We start from the raw sequence: 21,520 nt of genomic DNA on the forward strand, positions 1-21,520 counted from the left end.
TTATAAAATTAAAACATTTGTTATAAAAATTAAAACATTTGTTATAAAAATTAACAAATTTTAATACTGTGCGTAATAGTCGCCGTATAATATTGTAAAGTGTATAAAATTATCAATTACTATAATTAGAGAGTCTRTACAATTAATTATAATATATTARCTTATTTAACTAATTAATTGTTTGTTAGTTATTTTATTTAATATAAATCAATAATTTATATTTCAATATATACCTGTAGTGTAAATGACTATTTTTTATTATATAATTTTATTTAATTATATTATAAATAATATGTGTGTTTATATTAAATAAAATATTATAATTATTTAGAAAAAAATGTTATCCCATCATAGATGGTATTGGTTTGAACGGTCTTATGGTCATAGGTCTGACAGGTCTACCTATTTGTGACATTCCCAGTCCCGGTAAACGTGAATTTCTAAGGCCTGGTCTATAGTCTAGTATGAATCTKCCGGTGCAAAACACTTCACAATTGCCGCCAGTTATTCGCAATGTCGAAGTTGGCGACTCTATATGTGTTAAGCCCTTCGGAGTGGAACAGGACATCGGCTCACGGCTACGGAACCAATGGGTGAGCACTACTTTACCMGACCGACACATTGGACCCTCAATAGGACCGCTTTGAGTGGCTATTTGTTCACCTAATGATTTGTTGAATATAAATGATTWCCATTTAATTCATAGCTTTTACATTCACATCATATCTTACATACCATTCACATATAATGACACAGTTTTCAGGTCTTTGACCAAAATTTGATGCACTTTATTRCCGGTGACCGTCATATTGAAGACATACTTTTGGATGAGACTCTTGAGACCCGTACACGGGATGAACGTCTGAGATATGTTGAACTTTCCGGTAATGTCTTTGACATAGAGTCCCGAWGTTGGGTGACATCTGAAGTCTGCCGTCACAGTTGTGTTAGTTGTTGTGCCACTTAATACACCTTTTAATATATAAATATATAATTAAATTTTAAAAATATCTATMTTTAAATTTAAKACCAATATATTAAAATCACTTACTTATGGCCAGTTCAATGGGTTTACTATTTTGCGCACCATTAGCTTTACATACGAGTGCATACCATATAATTGTTATTATTATTGGTATGCTATTAAAATGATGCATAATTATGAATTKCTAAAACTATTGTAAACAATTTRATTGCAAAATTAACGTTAAAAAATTATCCATAAAAATTAGTGTAATTATTTTTTCGCTATAATGATTAATGCAATGGTTATAACGGTGTCAATAATTTTGTTATTTTTTAAAAGTAAAATATAGGTGTTTAATCACAGGTGCTATTTTTGGGACAATATAAAAAAAGTGTTATTTTTATATATTAATATTAATTTTTGTTTAGGTCATTTTAATATATATATAAATATAAATATAAAATCTGAAAACTAGATTAATTATAGAAATCAAGATTATTAAATAATGTTTAAAATATTAGAAAATGAGATTAATTAATAAAATTGGATATAAATATTTTAATTAAAATAAATAAATTATTTAATWATTATTTTTTTATTAATGAATTTTATATAAAATGACTATATAAAAAATTTATCAATAATTTGGTAATAAGATTTTTATTATAATTTTTTTTAGTTTTTTATCAATGTTATACAGTATATTATTTATATAACATTAATATACATTTTGTATATTATAAAGTTTATATATTGTGTTTTTCAATGTTAAATTTATTTTATGACAAGGCTATATATATATATATATAATATAAAGTACAATATTAATGGCACATAATTTRTCATCAAATAAATGTTAATTGAAATCACTGGTGAATACACTTTATTGAAATCTTTAAAAAAAAWTTAAATAATTTAAGGTCTGTTTGATTATAATTGTTTTAATATTCATATAAATTCATAAAATTTTAAATATATTTTCATTACATTTATAATACAATGATATAATAAAAATAGAAGTGATTTTTTTCTTTATTATAAATCTTATGTATTACTCTTTACATTTGTTTTGCTCACAAAAATATAATAATAGCTGTCAAACCTATTAGACCATAAATTATTTGGCTATTAATTTGTATTATATATATATATAACATACACGTACTAAATATAAATATAATAATAGTTTCATATAATAAAAACTACTGTTTTATTACATAATGTTTATAAATATTAATGTCATATTAAATAAAATTACAATTTCTTAAAGTAAGATAAATTGCTTTGTTTTATAATATTAAAATTTATATCACTATACAATAATAGCGATATAAATTTATTGTGCTAAATGTGTGCAAAAGTTTTATAAACAATAAAAATATTAAATTTATTTTTATAAATTCTACATTTTTTTAATTTGATTATACATATTTTTAAAAATATATTTAAATTATAATTAAAAAAGTTTTCCACATAATAAAACTATTACTACAGATATTGGTTTAATTATAAGATATGAAATAAATGTTATAAATGTTTTTTTATTCTTCTAATTAATTATAAAAATATTAAAGTCTAATCAAAATTATGAATCATATTTCTAGAAAGAAATCTTGATTTTAATAACTTTATTATTATTATAATATATATCTGATATAATGTAAAGGTACTGATTTTAATAAAATAGTCCTTGATCCACATAAGCAATTATAAGCAAGCTTGTTTTATTAAATGCAAACTATAAATATTGCATTAAAACTTTATATATAAATTATTGTAAGTCTAAATTTGGTATGAAATCTAAATTTATAATTAGTTTTTAATATATATATATATATATTAAATTCATCACAAATTGCTAATTATATTTGGCACAAAATTACAGTTTTACTATTTTGCCGATGATTTTGATGATACACTAGTGTCCCGGTTTTAGCACTCATGTAATGCAAAAAGTCCACCCAATTTCCATGTTTAGGATAAGCACTGGTAGCTAGAAATACTGTATGTCCAAACATGTACACTTTTAAAAAAAATCTCATAAAATATTATATTAATGACAGTATTATATCAATATTATTATTATTATTATTATTATTAATTATTATTATTATATYAATTATTATTATTATTATTATTATTATTACAACAAAACCAATACATACTTGTAGTACAAGGAAGAGGTGGTCCAATAGAAAATGTGTTTTAACGCCCGGAGCTAATTACACTGGTATTAATACAGTATTATATTAGTAGTGTAACTAATGTTTTCCATGTAATGGAAAAAAATCACGAAAAATAATAATGAAAAAAAAGTTTTACACACAAGAAAACTAAAAGCTAAACGTTTTTTTTTTTTTTTTTCTCTCTCTCTCTCTCGAAACACGATATAAATCTGTGTTTTGAAAGAGAAAATATTAGTAAATTTAATACTGTCTTAACCTTCATTTAAATCAAGTAGTCGTGTGTAAGAAACAGTGTTTGTGAACTGAATTTGTTTYAAATTATTTAATATATAAATACTGTTTTTAATGTGAATATAAAAACTATTGGTTAGTAGTTGTCTGAAAATTAGTATTTGCCTGTTTCTAACAGTGCTCTGTTTGGTGTCTCTCAAAAAGCATCTAAAATTTTGTCACAATTTTTTCATTWTTTGGTGAGAAATTTTGTGACATTTTTTCAGAAAGAGAGAGAGAGAGAGAGAGARATTGGTATTTAGTTGTCTTCAAACTGTTTCACACAAATACATCATAAAAAAAAGTTTTTTCCTCTATTGTTTTATTTGAAATATTTTTTCATATAAATAGTTTTATTATTTGTAATTTTAAAYTATTATTATTAAATAATAATCGGCAAACTGTCAATTAAAATAATGAATCCAATAATTTTATCATTTATCTTCTCAATTATTGTCTATACCTCATATGCTAATGAAAGTCTATGTAAGTAAATATATGTTTGTTTATATAAAAAATATTAGATTATATTAATATTTAAATATAATAACATATTTATGATATTTATAAAACTTAAATATTTATTTATCTATACTTTAATATTTAAGTATTTACAACAACAAAAATATAATTTTTTAATATTTTATTAATTTATTTTTTTTCTTCTAAAACCTCTGAACAGTCCTAACGCCTGCAGTGACAGCAAATGTAACCCAATATCGTTACTTTGAGTGCAGCGGCGGCTCTGAACTGACACAACTGCAGTCCAGTTTCCGACTCGAGTCTAACCTACTGTCCTGTAATGTATTCAACTACGAGGCCCTTAACAGCACCTACTCTATCAAACTGGGCAATGATACTCACAGTATGAATGTCATATTGAATAGYTATGCTGTCACATTGAATGGTAGGTTCTGGAAACTCATAAATTAACTATTGTATGATATGTTAAATACTTTATATATTCGGTAATATTTTTTTATGAAATATAATTAGGAAACTCCATATATATGCTAAACGGTGAGATAGAGGACGGTGTGTGCGCTGGCGGACACTTCGATGAATTAACGTTTTCCGTGGCCGACGACCAGAACGGCTGTCTTGATCGGGGACTCAAACAGGCAACTCCTGTATACTCGATATTGAGAATCAGTGGCGGCCGTTGTCAGGCCGAGTGCTCGGGCGGTGTGACCACTATGTATGACCCGCCGCTCATTAATACGGCTAATGAGATATCGTTTAAATCATGCGATGCCACTCACGATAATCCTAATACTAATCCCAATCCTAGTGCTAATGTTAACGCTAATGCAGCCAATAATAATAATAATAATAATAATAATAAAAATAACAAAAAGAAAAACAACAATTAATGGGTTGTTTTTATGATAGTTTTCAAACATCATTGTTATTTTATGTTATAAATTATAACAATTTGTAATTACAATTTTTATTTTGTAACAAATTATTATGTTTTTGCTGTTATATGACAACTATTAATAATATGCTTTTAAAATATTATTTTTAAATAATAATAATAATAGTGTGAATTTTTGTCTCATATTATTATCTTTTTGACATAATTTTTTAGTTTTAGTTTTATTTTTATTTTTCTTTAACTTTTATTATTCAATACTAATATATGCAAAGAGAAAGCCTTCAATTATCATTAATATTGAAAACAAAAGCTTAAAAAAGTTTTATTTTATTTTTATTGCTTAAAAATTTACGGAAAATTTTATGCTGTTTTACATATAATAAGTTATATTTAAAAAACACTTGACTTTATTATGCTGTAAAAGTACAATATATACTGTAAAACTTAATCATTAAAAAACAATTTATTTATAATTATTAAATATAAAAATAAAGTTTAATACTTTTATAAATACTGCTTTAAAATTAATTATGCAAAATGTAGGTAATAGTGTAACTAATATTATTATTTAGTAAAAAAACTAATCTAATTATACAAAAAAACAATTTTTAAAATTGGGTTAATTCTTGCTCTGGTAATAGTCGACTAATACTTTCCATGCCGTCGGTGCCATAAATCCGTCGGGCGGTGTGACACCTGTTTTGGCAAATGTCCGCATTTTGGTACCCGATATGAATTCATAGTCAGCATTGTTGGCCGTATCGTAAAAATCCATTCGTTTAAGTTTCTTATTATAAGCGGCCACTCGGAAAGGTATAATTTCCAGATCATTCAATCCCGGAGCCATTTGCAACACTTTGCGACCGTGTGTCGGCTCATATAGATCTTTGCCTGTTTCGGGATGAGGTATTCCGGCCGGATCTCGACCGACGATATAATAGTTGGCACCGCAAACTTGACGAGCCTTTGCATGCCATTGGACTTCGCACGGGCCGGCGTAGGACATCGGTGACGGAAATATAGCCATTAGTGTGGTTCGCGGATCAATTACTTCCTCGTCAAGTACCGCCCGGTGCTGTAGTATTCGTGTTTTGAGTGGCACGTCGTCATCCTTAGTCCAACCGCCCAATGGATGCAACAATAGCACCGGATTTCGGTATCCTTTGGCCAACAATTGACGTCKGGTTTCTTGCATCAACAATGCGTGGCCATTATGTATGGGATTTCGTAATTGAAAAGCAAACACTGCATCCGCCTAATGATTGAAGTATTAATAAAACATTTGCTAAAAATTTTCAAAACTAAATCATTTACTCTTACATTCATATCATTAAGTTTCTGACGGATCTCTTGAGGTGTCAAACGATATTTGTCGAGTCCGTCATTCCATTGGATTCTGCGAAACACCCGTAGGTCACCACCTAATAGCCAGTTCCCCATTTGCATAATCATTTTGATATAGGGATGACCCGAGTTAGTCGTTTTGAATACCGACGCCACTCGTTCCTCCTTTCGGTGTTCATAGATCTCGATATCTTCRATAATGGCCACCAATTGATCACCGTATTTGAGTGCTACTTTTGTTTGGCCAGTTAGATTTTCTTTATCCTCATCGCCAATGGCCAACACAATAGGTATGGATTGATTTTTGATGCCCTTATTGACTAACAAACCAAAGTGAAGGCACTGTAGRTATTCAGTTTCGCGCATAAATCCCTAACAAAAATTGTAGCAATTTGTAACYAATTTATATAAATTTATAAAAAAATTATGCTGTTTTTTGTATTTTTACTTTTAAAGGGGGCGCCCAACCCTCGGACAGTACTTGTATCCATTGCAAGTCGAGCTCAGTTATCTGAATTTGTGGTAAATTATTGCCTAAAATTTTGTAGTCTTCTAACTTCGAGTCGGCTATAAATAGATCGTCGATATAATCTTTTGATAGCTCTTCGGAGATAACTTTCTATATATATATAACAATTAATAAATTATTTTTTAATTTTTAATTATTTATAATTGAGTAATCAATTTTAATAACAAATATATTAATGACAATAACTTTTTTTTCTCATTGTTTGACGCTAGAAATTATTAGCATATGTTTATACAAAAAATATTTAATAATGAATTAGCATTATTTTAAATTTTCAAATCAATTTTTAAATGTGTTTTTAATAATAATAATAATAATATAGTAATAATGATAATGATAATAATACCACTAATAATGATGATTATTATTATCATTACTTACGTTTTCAATTAGCATATCAACAATCCTGTGAACGCACTCATCGACCGACAACTCATTAGTCAGAAGCCGTAAATCTGGATTCACGGGTCGCTCGTAATCACTATCAATGCCAGTAAAAGCTGTTAGATGTCCGGCCCGTGCCTTCTTATAGAGACCTTTTACATCCCGTTGTTCGCAAACATCGAGTGGTGTATCGATAAACACCTCGAAGAATGACAGACCGTCTTTCTTATGGATATAGCGAGCATTATCCCTGTCCTTATAAAAAGGACTGATAAAACTGGTCAAAACTATGGCTCCGGAATCGGCAAAAAGTCGGGCCACTTCTGCTATGCGCCTAATGTTTTCAGTCCTGTCCTCAGCACTGAATCCAAGATTTGAATTGAGTCCRTGTCTGATATTATCCCCGTCCAGTGCATAGGTGAACACTTTGTGTTTGCACAGGTATTCCTCCAGTTTAAAGGCAATAGTAGTCTTACCGGCGCCAGAATATCCTAAATATAAAAATAGTTAATATTTTTGATATATAAATACAATATTATAATTATATAGCAATTATTAGCTTAACAAACCCTTTTACCTGTTAGCCATATAGTACATCCTCTGAAACCATTGCCTAGTATTTTGGCACGTTTTGCACGTGTAACCCAATTATCCTGATAAAATACATTATTTGCCTTTAAATAAAAAATATAAGGATATATTAAAATACAATAATAATAAAATAGTCATAATTACTGTATAATTATAATTAAAATAGTGTACTTACTTGACTGATTTTAGCACCATTTATTTCATTGCTATTTATATCAATAGGCATTTTTTTTWAATTATTTGCTGTATAAAAAAAGTTATATACAGTACATTAATTTTTATTCTAAATAATTGACTATATTTTAAAATTCACTTAAATTATAGAAATGTCACCAATTATAATTAATCAACTTATATATTTTAATATTTTATTATAATATATTATAGCTTAACTAAAGTTAGCTATGTTATATTCTATATTTTGTTAAGATAAAAACATATTTAATAAAATAATTAATTAATATTAAGATATTATATTAGACCTATGAATTWTTAAATATGATAGCTAATTTTTTTCATAAAACAATATACTGTACAGTATTTATAAGATAACTTTGTCAGTCATCACAAATTTTAAGTTTCTTAAGTTTGTTTGGCTGTAAAAATATTATACTATTGTATTTCATATATGAATTTATAAATTTTAGCATGATAAAACATTTTTTTTGTAGAAATATATTTAATATACGTTGACACAGGTAATAAATAGCTTTATAGTAAGTTATGTAGCCTTGTTATATACTTTATAATATTTTACTACTGCTACTATTAAATTAATAATAATAATAATAATATAAATATTGTTATAAGTAAATGTTAATTTTTATATAATATACAATAGGATATATACTTATTCAATGTTTAATTAGTTAATAAAACAGTAGTTTGATTTGTTAAACTTATAAATCAATAAAAATAATACATTTTATACATACTGTACTATACAATACATATACCGGTAAAACTTTATTTCAATAAAATGTATTTGATTTTAAAATCAAATTTTTGATGTTTATCATTTTTAAAATTTGTATTAACTAATATATTTATTTAAAATAACTATATTACTTATTTTTTAATATGTAAAAAATTAGTTAAGTTTTACGGCAATTGTTTATTAGGCGCACCAATAGATTGTTTTTTTAAATATGAAATTGTATTACAATTTTAGTTTATATGTTGCAGTCGTGAAGCACAGGTATATCTAAGCATAAAATGTAAGGTCAGTGCTGACCATTATATAGGGATTTTAGGCAATACTTGACCCATAAAATAGTTGGCAGTTATTGAAAAGTAATAAAGTTATAGAAAGTGAATATTTTCTATAAATGGCATAAATATAGATATTAAGTAAATTAAAGTGTTAATTAAATTATTGTTAAAATTTAGTGAAATATTCCTATTTTTAAGTTATTTTCAGATATAAAATATTTATAATTTTATCGGATATATCTTATTATTCAAATGTTAATAAAGTTAATGTAAGTATAGCACAGTGTAAAAAAGTAAAGTGATTTTTAAAATTTGTTTTAAAAATAAATATTTAATTATAATTTTAGTGATAGAATATTATTTAATTAGTATTCAGTTTATAAATTTCTAATTTTTACAAAAGATTTAGCAAAATATTGTTTTATTTATTTTTATAAAGTGTTGAAATTTCTAGACTATTATCAATATATGATATCATAACATATGTGAGGCGCCACAATAATTTGCCGGCAAAATATATTTTAAAATACTAATATTATAAATTTTTGTGAAATCAACTATTATTAAAATTAACAATTATAAACAAATATTATTATTTAAAATAACTAATTAATTTAGAATAAAATAAAATTTTTAATTTAACTTACATTTTCAACTAATTAAAGTTTAACGATATACTAAATAATCATTTAATTTTTAATAATAATTAACTATAAAATAAATATAACTTTTATTTTTAAATATATTTTCTGTATTAAAACAAAGTAAAATAAAATTTAAACTATTGTTTAGAAAAAATATATTAAATATTTTCACATTTTATTTATTTATTTACTATACTCGATATTTTGATATAAATTAGTTATTTATAAAAATTATTATTTTTTTCAGTACAATGTTATCAACTTTATCTAATAGTACATTATGTCAAAAAGTTTTGTATATTAAGAAATACCAATAGAAACAAAATATTTAATAATATTAAGATCAATGTTATCTTTTTAAAAAAATCTATCTTTAATTATGAACACAAAATGATTCATAAAAATACATTAATTTCGATATACAGGTGAAATAAATGTAATAATAAATATATTACTAACATAATTGTTATTTATCTAAACACATTTTTTTCAATGTTAATGATAGACTAACAACTATTTTAGCTAACAATTATAAGTAGAAAATTATCTATTGATATTACATTTTTTATGAGTACATAAATTATATACTACTGTAATACTTGTTTTTCAAATGTTTGTTTATGTGTTTTACATTTTTTTTCTTTTACTTAAACAGTAATAATTGTTTTAATATCTAATTTGTCATAATCGTCTATTAAGTACTACAGTATATAGATTTTTATTGTTGTCATTTTTATTATAATTCATTTATTATATTAAATTATGTATTTTACTGTATGTTAAATATTTATTTGACATTTACAAATAATTTATAATCTCGTTATACAAATTAAATTATATTGAATTAAATAGCAATGTCAAAAGTAATATTTAGTTTTATAAAAAAATATTTATAAAGTTTAGATTGATTTTTTGTTGTTGTTATATCTATAAATTAAAAAAAACATTTATAAAAATCAATTAACTAATAAAATAATAAAATCATTGCATAAAAATTTTAATAACTAAATATTTTTTTTTATTGAACAGTTATTTATTATATCATATACAGTAAACTGAACTGTATTAAACAATTTATTAAATTGTTAATTATAAAAATGTTAGTAATTTAAAATATTTTACATTTAATACAAAACAGCATAAAAAGTGCGTCAAAATTACTGAAATTTATTGTTATTAATGTTGACTCAACAAAAACAGTTATATTTATTAAAGTCGTAAACATATAACTAATAAAACCAACTAATTATTATAAGTAAAATAACTAAACTCGGGATTTACATAAAGATTATTTCATACAATTCATACAAACTTTTATTATAACTATAAGTTAATTATTTTTTTTAAATTTCTAATTATTTTTTATAAATAAAATATTTTTAAATTTTTCTAGAAGTTTATTAAAACTTTTATAATAAATTATAACCATACATTTCTGTATATGTTTTTTTGCTTTTACATTTTCTAATAATAGAAAATAAAAATCAATATATTAGACTGTCCTAATTAATAAAATAGTTAACTATAATAATCATATAAAAATTGAGTTAAATTATTCTACTTTTGGTTTGTAAATATTAAAATATATTTTTTAAAATCAAATAAAAAAAGTCTCATTATAATCTAGTAGTTAAGTATATAGTATTTTAATTATGAAAATAACTTATTTGAATTTAACAAAATTCAATTTTATACAGTAGTACTTAAAGTATTTTGTGTATTCAATATTTATTTTTTAAATGCCTAAACATGATTTTACTAATTTATTAAATTAATACAATATATTAATAAATTAATAATACATGTCAATCTCAGATTTAAACATTAATTTTAATAATAAAAACTGTATCCAAAAAGATATAAAAATTTTAAAGATTGTAGAAATGGACAAGTAGATATTTCTAATAAATTTACTTATGAAAATTTCTATATAAATTTTACTGTATCATTATACTATGTGACCCCCGTATACAATATATCTATAGATAAATAATAACATATACCAGGAGTTGCTATTTGGGGAGTAATGTAGGCTTATATAAAATAAGATTTAAGTTATATTTAATCTAAATATAACATTATTTTACATAAAATATGAAAAACTAAAAACTTAAAAATAAACTATATGTTTAAAAAACAATCATATTTTTGGTAGAATAATATTTTAAGTTAGTTAATATAATTATAAAAAATTATACTGTGAATATTAATGTTTTTCAGATAAAATAACTAAAAAAAATTATAATTTTAATGTTAATTAATTTTTTTATCATAATATAGACAATACTATTTGAAGGAATTGGATCCCTATTTATAAATTAATATATAGTTTTATAAGCCATTAGTTTTAATGAATATTTTTTACTTTTTTAATTAATATATTTAATTTCTAATTAAATTGATTTATTAATTAAAATCATTTTGTTGTCAGAAATTTTCTTTAATTATACCTTAAATAATATGATATGACAACTGTATAACTACTATTATAAAGTGATAAATATTATCTATTAACTAAATCAGATAAATAAAATAGTTTATACAGTTAATAACTTTATTAATTTAAATAAATTTAACAGTGAGTGTAATTATTGAAAATTAATTTTTTTTAAATAGTAATTTTATTTGATATATATACAATTTTTTATTTTATCATTTTAATTAAATTAAAAGAGATCATGATTTAAAATGGGCTAATAATTAATAAGTATAAAAACTGCATTTTATTTTTATATAGTATTATATTTTTTATGTTTAGATTATTATTTTTACTTAACTTTGTTTTTTCATTATTTTTAATGTATTTTAATGATATATTGTATTAATAATACTAAAAATATCGATAATACAGAAACTCTATCTATAACTATCATAATCTAAAAATCTATATATTTTTAATTATATAATAATATTAAAATCTGAGGATATTCTAAATATTGTAATTGTTTATTAAATATAAAAATTAATTAGTAATTGAGTGATACCCAAGGCAAAATCATTAATTATATTTTTGCTAACATTTTACATGTACTACATTAACATTAATATTTTATATATATTGTATAATTAAAGACATAGAGTTTAGTTTTTTAAAAAAGCGAAACTAATAGTAAAAAGCTGTTAATGATGGCACCGGTATGTGTGTGTGTGTGTGTGTGTGTGTGTGTATGTATGAGTGTGTGTGTGTGTATGAGTGTGTGTGTGTGTGTGTGTGTGTGTGTGTGTGTGTGTGTGTGTGTGTGTGTGTGTGTTTATGTATGTGTTGGACCATATGTTAGTTTAACTATTTTTGTAAGACATCGCTTTTTACATCTATTTTTAACTGCTTAGACGTAATAATGAAATTTATTGTTATTTATAATAAAGTGACAAAAAAGTTTTTTATCATTTCATTAACACGTATAAGCAATAAATTTGTTGCTAAAAATTATGTAATAAATAAATATATTTTTTAAAATACTGTTTTAGTTAAATAATACGTGACGTACTATACAATTCATTAATAATTAAAATAAACATTTGTTAGTTTTTGAAAAATGTATAGTTATATACGGTATTAATGTAAAGAAAATTATTAAATATAGTTCATATAAAAGACTAATTAAAATCAGATTAAAAATTATCTAATAAATGTTTAGTAATCAAAAAAAATTATTAAATATTGTATTATATTATTATTGATAATTTACGAATCATAAGGGCGTAAACATATTTAGAGATTTAAAGTTTTTAATCAAAATTTTTAATTAAAAATAATTTCAATTCATTATTGATTTATATTATAATATTAGTAGACTCTATATACTGTATAATTCATACGTTAAAATTTATATGAAATTTTTAAAAATTGTTTAAATTTAGATGATATATATATATTTTGTAATATTATTATTATGGTAAATAAGTTTGTTTAGAAAACTTATGTAAACATATGTTGCAAATAAATTATATTTTCTAACAAAAATAATCTGATAAAGTAAAATTCAATATATTTATTTAGAATATAATCTTGTTAAAAATATACACACGATTATACAATTGCGACACATTTATTCAATTTATAATATAAATATTAAAATTTATTTAATCTATAAATATATATATATACTGTATATATATTTTAGTTATGAAACTATTGGTTTTTCAATAAAACAGCAAAAAAACAAAACATAAAAAATATATATTTCATAATATTGATGATACAATATAATGGTATAACTTAGATGTATGATAATGCATATATGTACTGTATGTATAAGTATGTGTGTGTGTGTGTATGTGTGTGTTATCATTGTTGAACACACATACATACATATATACAACACACACACACACACACACACACACACACACAACACAACACATTCATATAAATATAAATCTATTTTTTCTCTCTCACTCGTTTAGACTCATATACAGTATATATATATATATATATATATCCATCAATGGATGAATGAAAACCAGCAGAAAAAACAGACATTCATGTGATATGTTGTATCGGAAAAAGTGTTTAACACAAAAAAATATAATAAATGCCGAAAAAAATCTCTCGAAACACATATAGTTTTGAGGAGTGAAAAGTGAAACACTGAAAGACGTGTCTTTGAATTTGTTTTTGGATTTTGCTCTCAAAAAAACTGCTCTCACTTTTCAATCACTTACTCTCTCTCTCTCTCTCTCTCTCTCTCTCTCTCTTTCTCTCATTCTCTCATTCTTTTACTGTCGGCATCGGTTGTTCACTATATTAATGTTTGAGATATTATAAGTATAGATATATATTATATATTTATATATCTATATAAACGACTGGATTCACTCAATTGTCTATTAAATGAGAGCTGAAATGTTTGCCAATTACATTGTAATACTTCTGTATTATATTTATATATGATATATAATTCATTTGTATGTGTACTGTATGTGTTACACAACAAACCTATTGAACCAAAGTGTTATTTATATATATATATTTTAAATTACAAAAACAAAACAAAAAATTAATATTTATACAAAAATCTGTAATTGTGCTAATCATTACTATTTATTTAAATAAAATTTTAGTTTAATCAATGTGTATGAAAATATTTATTTTGATTTTTTAATATTTTTTAATTAATAAAGTTTTGTGCAATTTTTTCATCAAATAATCATTTAATACCAGTCCAATTATTAAAAAATATATTATCAATTATTGTTTACTTTTATTTCAATTTTGTCAACTATTATCAACTAATATCATAATTAGTGTATTATATTTTTTTAATATGAAATCCAACTAAAATTGGTTATATTCACCGCATTGATTGTTGTGATTTCACACCCAATAATTTACTTATTTTTTTCTAGGTATGTTAAATTGGGTTATGTTGGGGGTAGGGTGGGGTGGATGGGTAGGTGTGTGTGTGTGATTAATAGGTTAGGAATCGGTAATTTGAAAAAATAAGATGATATTTTTAGAGATTGTTAGTTTAGATTTTTTTTTAATTATGATTGATTTTAAAGTGCGAAAAATTACACCAATTAATTTGTCCCGCAATTTTTTTTTAATTAAATTGTAATATTTAATGTATTTATTAACTAATAGTTTAAAACTTAATATATTTTGTCATTAACGGAAAACAATTATCCCAGTGTCTAAAAAATATTTATGGCAAAAATTCAATTAAACAATTTTCTAATTATCTGTAAGTAATGTTTACTTTTTATTTTATTATATAAAACTCATTTTGTATGTTTAGTATCTGTTTTATTTTTTAACCAAATATTTTTTTTTGTATTTAGTAATAATAATACCCGTATTTACTAAATAAAACTATTTAAATATACATAATTATTACATAAATATATAATAATTGTTTAATTATATAAAATTTATAGTATTTTTGTTTTTAAAAATATAATTTTAATTATAAATATTATTATATGTTATATATAATTGTAAAAGACAAGTGTTTATTTAATTTGATTTATCTTTTTAAAGTGTTATCATTAATCATATCAATTGTGCCATTGGTTTCGTCAGGTGATAGTCATCACTGGTCGTATACATGTAAGTGATATCAATGTATAGTAATGTTATTATAAGTATTATTATCGAGTCATAAAATATCTAATATATTAAAAGATTAATAATAGGATAAAAATAATATTAAAAATTATTTTAAACAATATTTCATATCTTAAAATAATTACTAAAATAATTTTACATAACTTAGAAAATAATTATAACAACAAATTTACTTAATAACTGCATAAGTTTCAGTATAGTATAAAAATGTTTATAATAAAACAATTATTTTATTAATACTGTAATTTCAAGCCTAAAATGTACCGTAAATTTAGTGTACAAAAATAGTTTTTTTTTAATGTTTGCTAATTTTCTTATAGTCTGGTTGTTATTTTAGGTAATAATATTTATTTTATTTTAGTTTATTTTTATTATTATTATATTTTTATCTACACTACACAAATACATTTCATATGTCTTCATAATAAGTAATCAAAATGATTATTAGTTTTTTAAGTTTTATGAAATATATTTCTAGTTTTTAGATGAATCTGCACTTTTATTTTGACAAATCGTTTTCTCTCTTTAAACACACACACACACACATACACACACATAGACATACACATACACATACACACACACACACACACACACACACACACATAGACACACACATAGATGTTATATAATTATACATAAGAATCTATAGAGATTTTGTTATATATATATATCTATATCTAAATTCTTTATGAATCTAAAGTAAATTTTAAATATAATTTATTAGATAAATTATTTTTAGATAAAAATATTTATTAACTAAAATACATTTAATGATTTATTGGAGCAAATTCCTATAACGAAATCAAGTGTTAAAAACATAAATTATATATCAAACATTTTAAATATAAACATTTACATATTTAACATAAAATACAACATAAATTTATGTATTAAATATACTAAATGTTTTATTTTTAAGGGATTTTATTTTTAAAAAATATTATAAATAAAATATAACAGATTTTTAATATTAATAGTATATAATTTCATGTACTATTTCAGGGCTATATGTAATAGAAAATTAAAGTTTTTAAAAATCATAAATTATAAATATGACATTTGTGGTCAATATCTCAATAACAAATATTTATATAATATTAATTGCTTATATTAATGATATATCAATAAGGAAATCCTAATTATTAGTTATTATAGTAATATTTTATTTAATATAACATATCCTAAGTAAATGTGTAATTTTTAAAATCTAAATGTTTAAATAGATAACATAGATATTATACACCAAACAAAAGGGTTAAACATTTTCAAAAAAAATTTCAGCGGAAGTCATTGAAACTATTTTTTTGCATAATTATACTGTAATATATCAACAATCAATTTAAATATATATACCCTATATTATACAATCTTTATCAATCTATCATATTGTTGTTATTATAAGCAAATAAATTGAATATATGGACTGTAATTACTAATTCATTAAATACTTTTTGGAAAAAATTGTTTTTAAAAAAAACTTAAGCATTTGTTATTTAAAAAGCAATCGATCATATAATTTGATTGATGTTAATTTAACTGAGAACATAAAAACAATAATATTAATTAAATAAATATTAACCTTGATATATTTGACCAAAAATTTAACATTTTAATTTTGTATATATATATAATATTTATCTAATCAAATTTTTAGTGTTGTCATAATAGGGGAAAACTTTAAAATATATACACATTATTTAATTTACACAGTATTTGATTTTATTAATAAAAAATAAGTCAACATAGGTCATTTAAATTAAACCCTAATGTACAGTACATTAGTTTTTTTAAAACCATTGACCTACAGTATTATAATATTATACATTTTCAACAAAATAAAACAATGAATGTACAATATTTGTTTGTTGAAATAAATATCTGAAAAATACAATAACTATGTTTTAGATGTGAAAATAGATACTAATAAAAAAAACAATTGTGAATTTAATTCAATTTGAAAACAGTAATAATAATAATAATAGTAATACTAAAATATATTTATAGCTCAAAATGAATGGCCAAAATTATGTGCAACCGGTAGCCAACAGTCACCTATCAATATCGACTCTCATAATGTTTGGGTCAACACAACTATAGCCATAGATTTTAAACACTACGAAACAGAGTTTCCAACGATAAAGATCTCAAACAATGGACACACCGGTTGGTTAAATGTTACGCCAATAATCAATAGTCTATTATAATGTATAAAATTATTACTATTACTACTATTAAAATTATAAATCAGCCGTTTTGACAATTGACTGGTCGTCCGATGAGACCACACAGCCATACATAACTGGTCCGGCACTGGCCAACGAGCTATACTCTATGGCACAGTTGCACTTTCACTGGAGTGACAATAAGGGACGGGGAGCTGAACACACTATTAATGATCGACCCTATTCTATGGAGGTATGTCCTAATTAAACTTTAAACATTAATTTATAATTAAATAATTAATAAAAGTTGAAAATTGTAATTAAATTTTGTTTTATTTGTTTAATAGATGCACATAGTACATTTCAATAGGAAATATGATAATATCAGTGAAGCCATCAACCATAAGGACGGTCTGGCAGTTTTGGCCGTACTTTTTGCGGTATTTCCATATAATTTAATTTATTATTATTATTATTATTATTTTATATTAGTATCGTTATAACAATATAACTATAAATTACAAAATGACTTAATATATATTATTATAACTGATACTTTTTTGTTGTTGATTAATTATGAAATTTGTGATTAACCCAAAATATGACAATAAGTATATTATTATTATTATTWTTTTTTATTAAAATTAAAGCAAAATAACTTAATAAAATGTAAATTTTAAGAAATATAAAGTGTAAAAATGCTTTACAATTGAACTACTTTTAATACAATACGTATTAACACAATATAAATAGCATATACTCTTTAAAAATTGTAGATAAGTATCGTTATAAAAAAAGTAGAGTAATATAAAAATACAATAAAATTGTATTGAATATAATGGGCTATAATTTTTTTTATATAACACTAGACTAGTATATTATTGGTCGAGAAAATAGACTTTTAATCTAATATTTTATATTCAAGTCGATGTCTAAGATAGACAATATACAGTATTGTATAATGTAATGGATTGATATTATTTTTTTGTTGTTGAAAAAGCTTTTATTGTATTGTAAATATAAAAGTATATAAACATATAAAAAAAGTAATCCAGTGTTACTTACATATCTATAAATATCTATAACACATAAATAATATTGATTTTGTTTGTGTGTGTCCTATATAATTGTTAGAACAGTATTTTTGGAGTATTAAACTGCATTTTTATACATACATCTATATTATTAAAAAAAATTATGATAATTTTATACTAAAAATACATGCATTAATAARTTAATTAGTATTACAAGTTATTTATTATTGATCAGTAATAGTTAATTTGTATATTTTTCAATTTTGACCGAAATATTATTATTCACTAAATTTATTCATTACAATCGTATATTAAATAATTTTTCAGTAAAAAAAATAATAATAAACAATTACATTAGTAGTTTTGTTGAGTTTGTTTTTAAATTAATTATTGTCATATAAAASTCCTGATATTTTATTAAAAATTAAATTTCACAATAAAATTGTTAATAACTTTCTGKTATTGATTTCATAACCCTATTAATTGATACATTATTGTACATTTAATTTATTTGTTTTTAAATATTAATAGATAATTATTATTATAAGTCACGGACTTTTTTTTAATAAAAGATGACATTTCATATTATATTTAATTATAATTATGACATTTGTCTAATAATATTAGTAACAGTAAATTATATTATTATTATTTATAATTAATAAATTATAATTTGTTAGCTATTTTTATTTACTGTATTATTGATTAATATTAATTTTAGAAATTATATATAAATAATTTATATGACATATTTATTATTAATCATTTCTTTTAATTATAAATATTGTTTATATTTTATGGTAATAAATTTTAGGTATAAATATTGTTTATGTATTAAATTAATTTCATATCATCAGTTTATATATAGTTTTTGTGYTATCATTTCATATGATACATCTATATATGCTTTTAAAATATCTTATATTTAAATAAACAAATAAAAATTGATTTAATAAAACATTAATTGACAACATATTTATAATTTTATTTTATAATTTGAAACAAAACAGATCACCCGTAAAGAGAACCCGCATTTGTATGCCATTATTGAAGGCATAAAAGCTGTCAAAATCGAGGGCTTAGCTGAGTATCAGTCGGCGGCACCGTCTGAAAGAATACCGGCTCTCAGATTAGAAAATTTATTGCCCAACGATCTGACATTTTTCTATAGATATAAGGGCTCACTAACTACACCTCCCTGTTCAGAGTCAGTCATTTGGCTAGTGTTTCATGAAACCAATGAAATTGGACTCAAACAAGTATATCATTTTTTAAAACTATATATTAAGTGAGTGTGTGTGTGTGAGAGAGAGAGAGAGAGAGAGAGAGAGAAAGAGAAAGTAAAGCAATAAAACTGTTTATATAATACTAAGGTTTTAAAGTATTAAATGATAACTTTTATAATTATTAGATCCAAACCTTCAGAGACTTAGTGAACAGCCATAAGACACCACTGGGCGATACATTCAGACAATTGCAGCCATTAAATAGTCGACGGATCGAGTCGTCCAAACAAATCAYGGCTAGTGATGGCATACAATTGACTAGTAGTCAAGTGTTGACACAATTTTTACTTACAATGTCTAGTCTAGTGTTTATTTTGCGGTCAAAATATTAATAATTAATATATACACAAATTTTAATTTTAAAAAAAACTATAATAAAATATAAACTTACAGTAATCGAGAGCTTATAAAGAAAAATTAGAATTTATTAACAATAATAAATAGCTATCAATTTTAAATACATTACAAAAGTGAGATTTTAATTTAATTATAATACAGTTCATTATAAATCAATGTTTGATTACATAATTTATAAATAGTACATAATTATTRTAACATTATTATACACAATATTATTATAAGTTTATATAGTAGTTGAGTTAATTGACTTAATATTTACTATAAAAAAAACTAGTCAGTACATTTTAAAAACTATATTTACTTAAAAAATATATAAACATTTTAATTATAAAGTTATATGACTAGATTTTTAACTATAATTTTAATGAATATATTTTATTAATTATATTTTAACAATGGGCCAAATATATTTTTACAAACTGTTACATAAATTGTGTCAAAATAGGGGGACATATAAAATATAAAAAATATTTTTATCATGAAATTTATCATTATTATATAATTTTAGAGTCATTAATAATACAATTATTTTAAATAATAGTGCAATATATTTTAGATATATTTATAAATATCTAACAAATTTTATTTCTTATATATTTATCTTATTTTTATTATACATTATATAAGTAGATATATTATTATAATATATATATATAATTTATATCTTATACATAAAATATTTTGTCTGTTTGAATGAATTTTAACTTTAAAATAAATAATTATATAATATCTATTTTAAAAATTATTTTAATCAATAATAAAAATTATGGCAATGTTTACACTTTTAAAAATATTGTAAATATATTAAAATACAAACATTTAACTGCTTTTTAAACTTAAGATTATATAAATTTAAATAATAGTCAATATATTGTTCATAAAAACTTGTTTTATGGCCGTAAGTCGTGACCAATTGATTCATGAAAAACAAACGGTGCTCTCGAAGGACTCGTCATATATATTGTATTTGAAGGACAATATTTGGCCATTTATTTCAATTGTAAAGAAAAAAAACAATATCTTAACATTTAATTAGGTATTTATTTGAAAGCTGCTGATTATTACCTGTAATTAAAGTTATAATAATAATAATAATAATA

General features: G+C 22.3%; 2 protein-coding genes across 2 annotated transcripts; one reads left to right on the plus strand and one right to left on the minus strand.

Annotated features, from left to right (window-relative positions):
* Positions 1 to 5,420: 5,420 nt before the first annotated feature.
* On the minus strand, positions 5,421 to 20,219 carry LOC128956206 (bifunctional 3'-phosphoadenosine 5'-phosphosulfate synthase 2-like). Its single transcript, XM_054301894.1, has 7 exons — positions 20,194 to 20,219; positions 7,825 to 7,892; positions 7,636 to 7,732; positions 7,056 to 7,549; positions 6,594 to 6,764; positions 6,122 to 6,517; positions 5,421 to 6,056 (listed from the first exon to the last, which is right to left on the minus strand). Exons 2-7 carry the CDS (start codon positions 7,873 to 7,875, stop codon positions 5,421 to 5,423), a joined length of 1,845 nt encoding a protein of 614 aa, XP_054157869.1. The 5' UTR covers positions 7,876 to 7,892; positions 20,194 to 20,219.
* Positions 14,828 to 20,457, plus strand: LOC128956207 (carbonic anhydrase 2-like). Its single transcript, XM_054301895.1, has 8 exons — positions 14,828 to 14,854; positions 15,093 to 15,192; positions 15,489 to 15,557; positions 17,583 to 17,741; positions 17,827 to 17,993; positions 18,088 to 18,180; positions 19,785 to 20,033; positions 20,186 to 20,457. The coding sequence occupies exons 2-8, from the start codon at positions 15,156 to 15,158 to the stop codon at positions 20,390 to 20,392; spliced, it is 981 nt and encodes a 326-aa protein (XP_054157870.1). The 5' UTR covers positions 14,828 to 14,854; positions 15,093 to 15,155; the 3' UTR covers positions 20,393 to 20,457.
* Positions 20,458 to 21,520: the final 1,063 nt, after the last annotated feature.

The sequence above is a fragment of the Oppia nitens genome, unplaced genomic scaffold (assembly GCF_028296485.1).
Source record: "Oppia nitens isolate AA-2021 unplaced genomic scaffold, nextdenovo-longstitch-racon4-pilon3 scaffold2_pilon_pilon_pilon, whole genome shotgun sequence".
NCBI classification, from domain to species: Eukaryota; Metazoa; Arthropoda; class Arachnida; order Sarcoptiformes; family Oppiidae; genus Oppia; species Oppia nitens.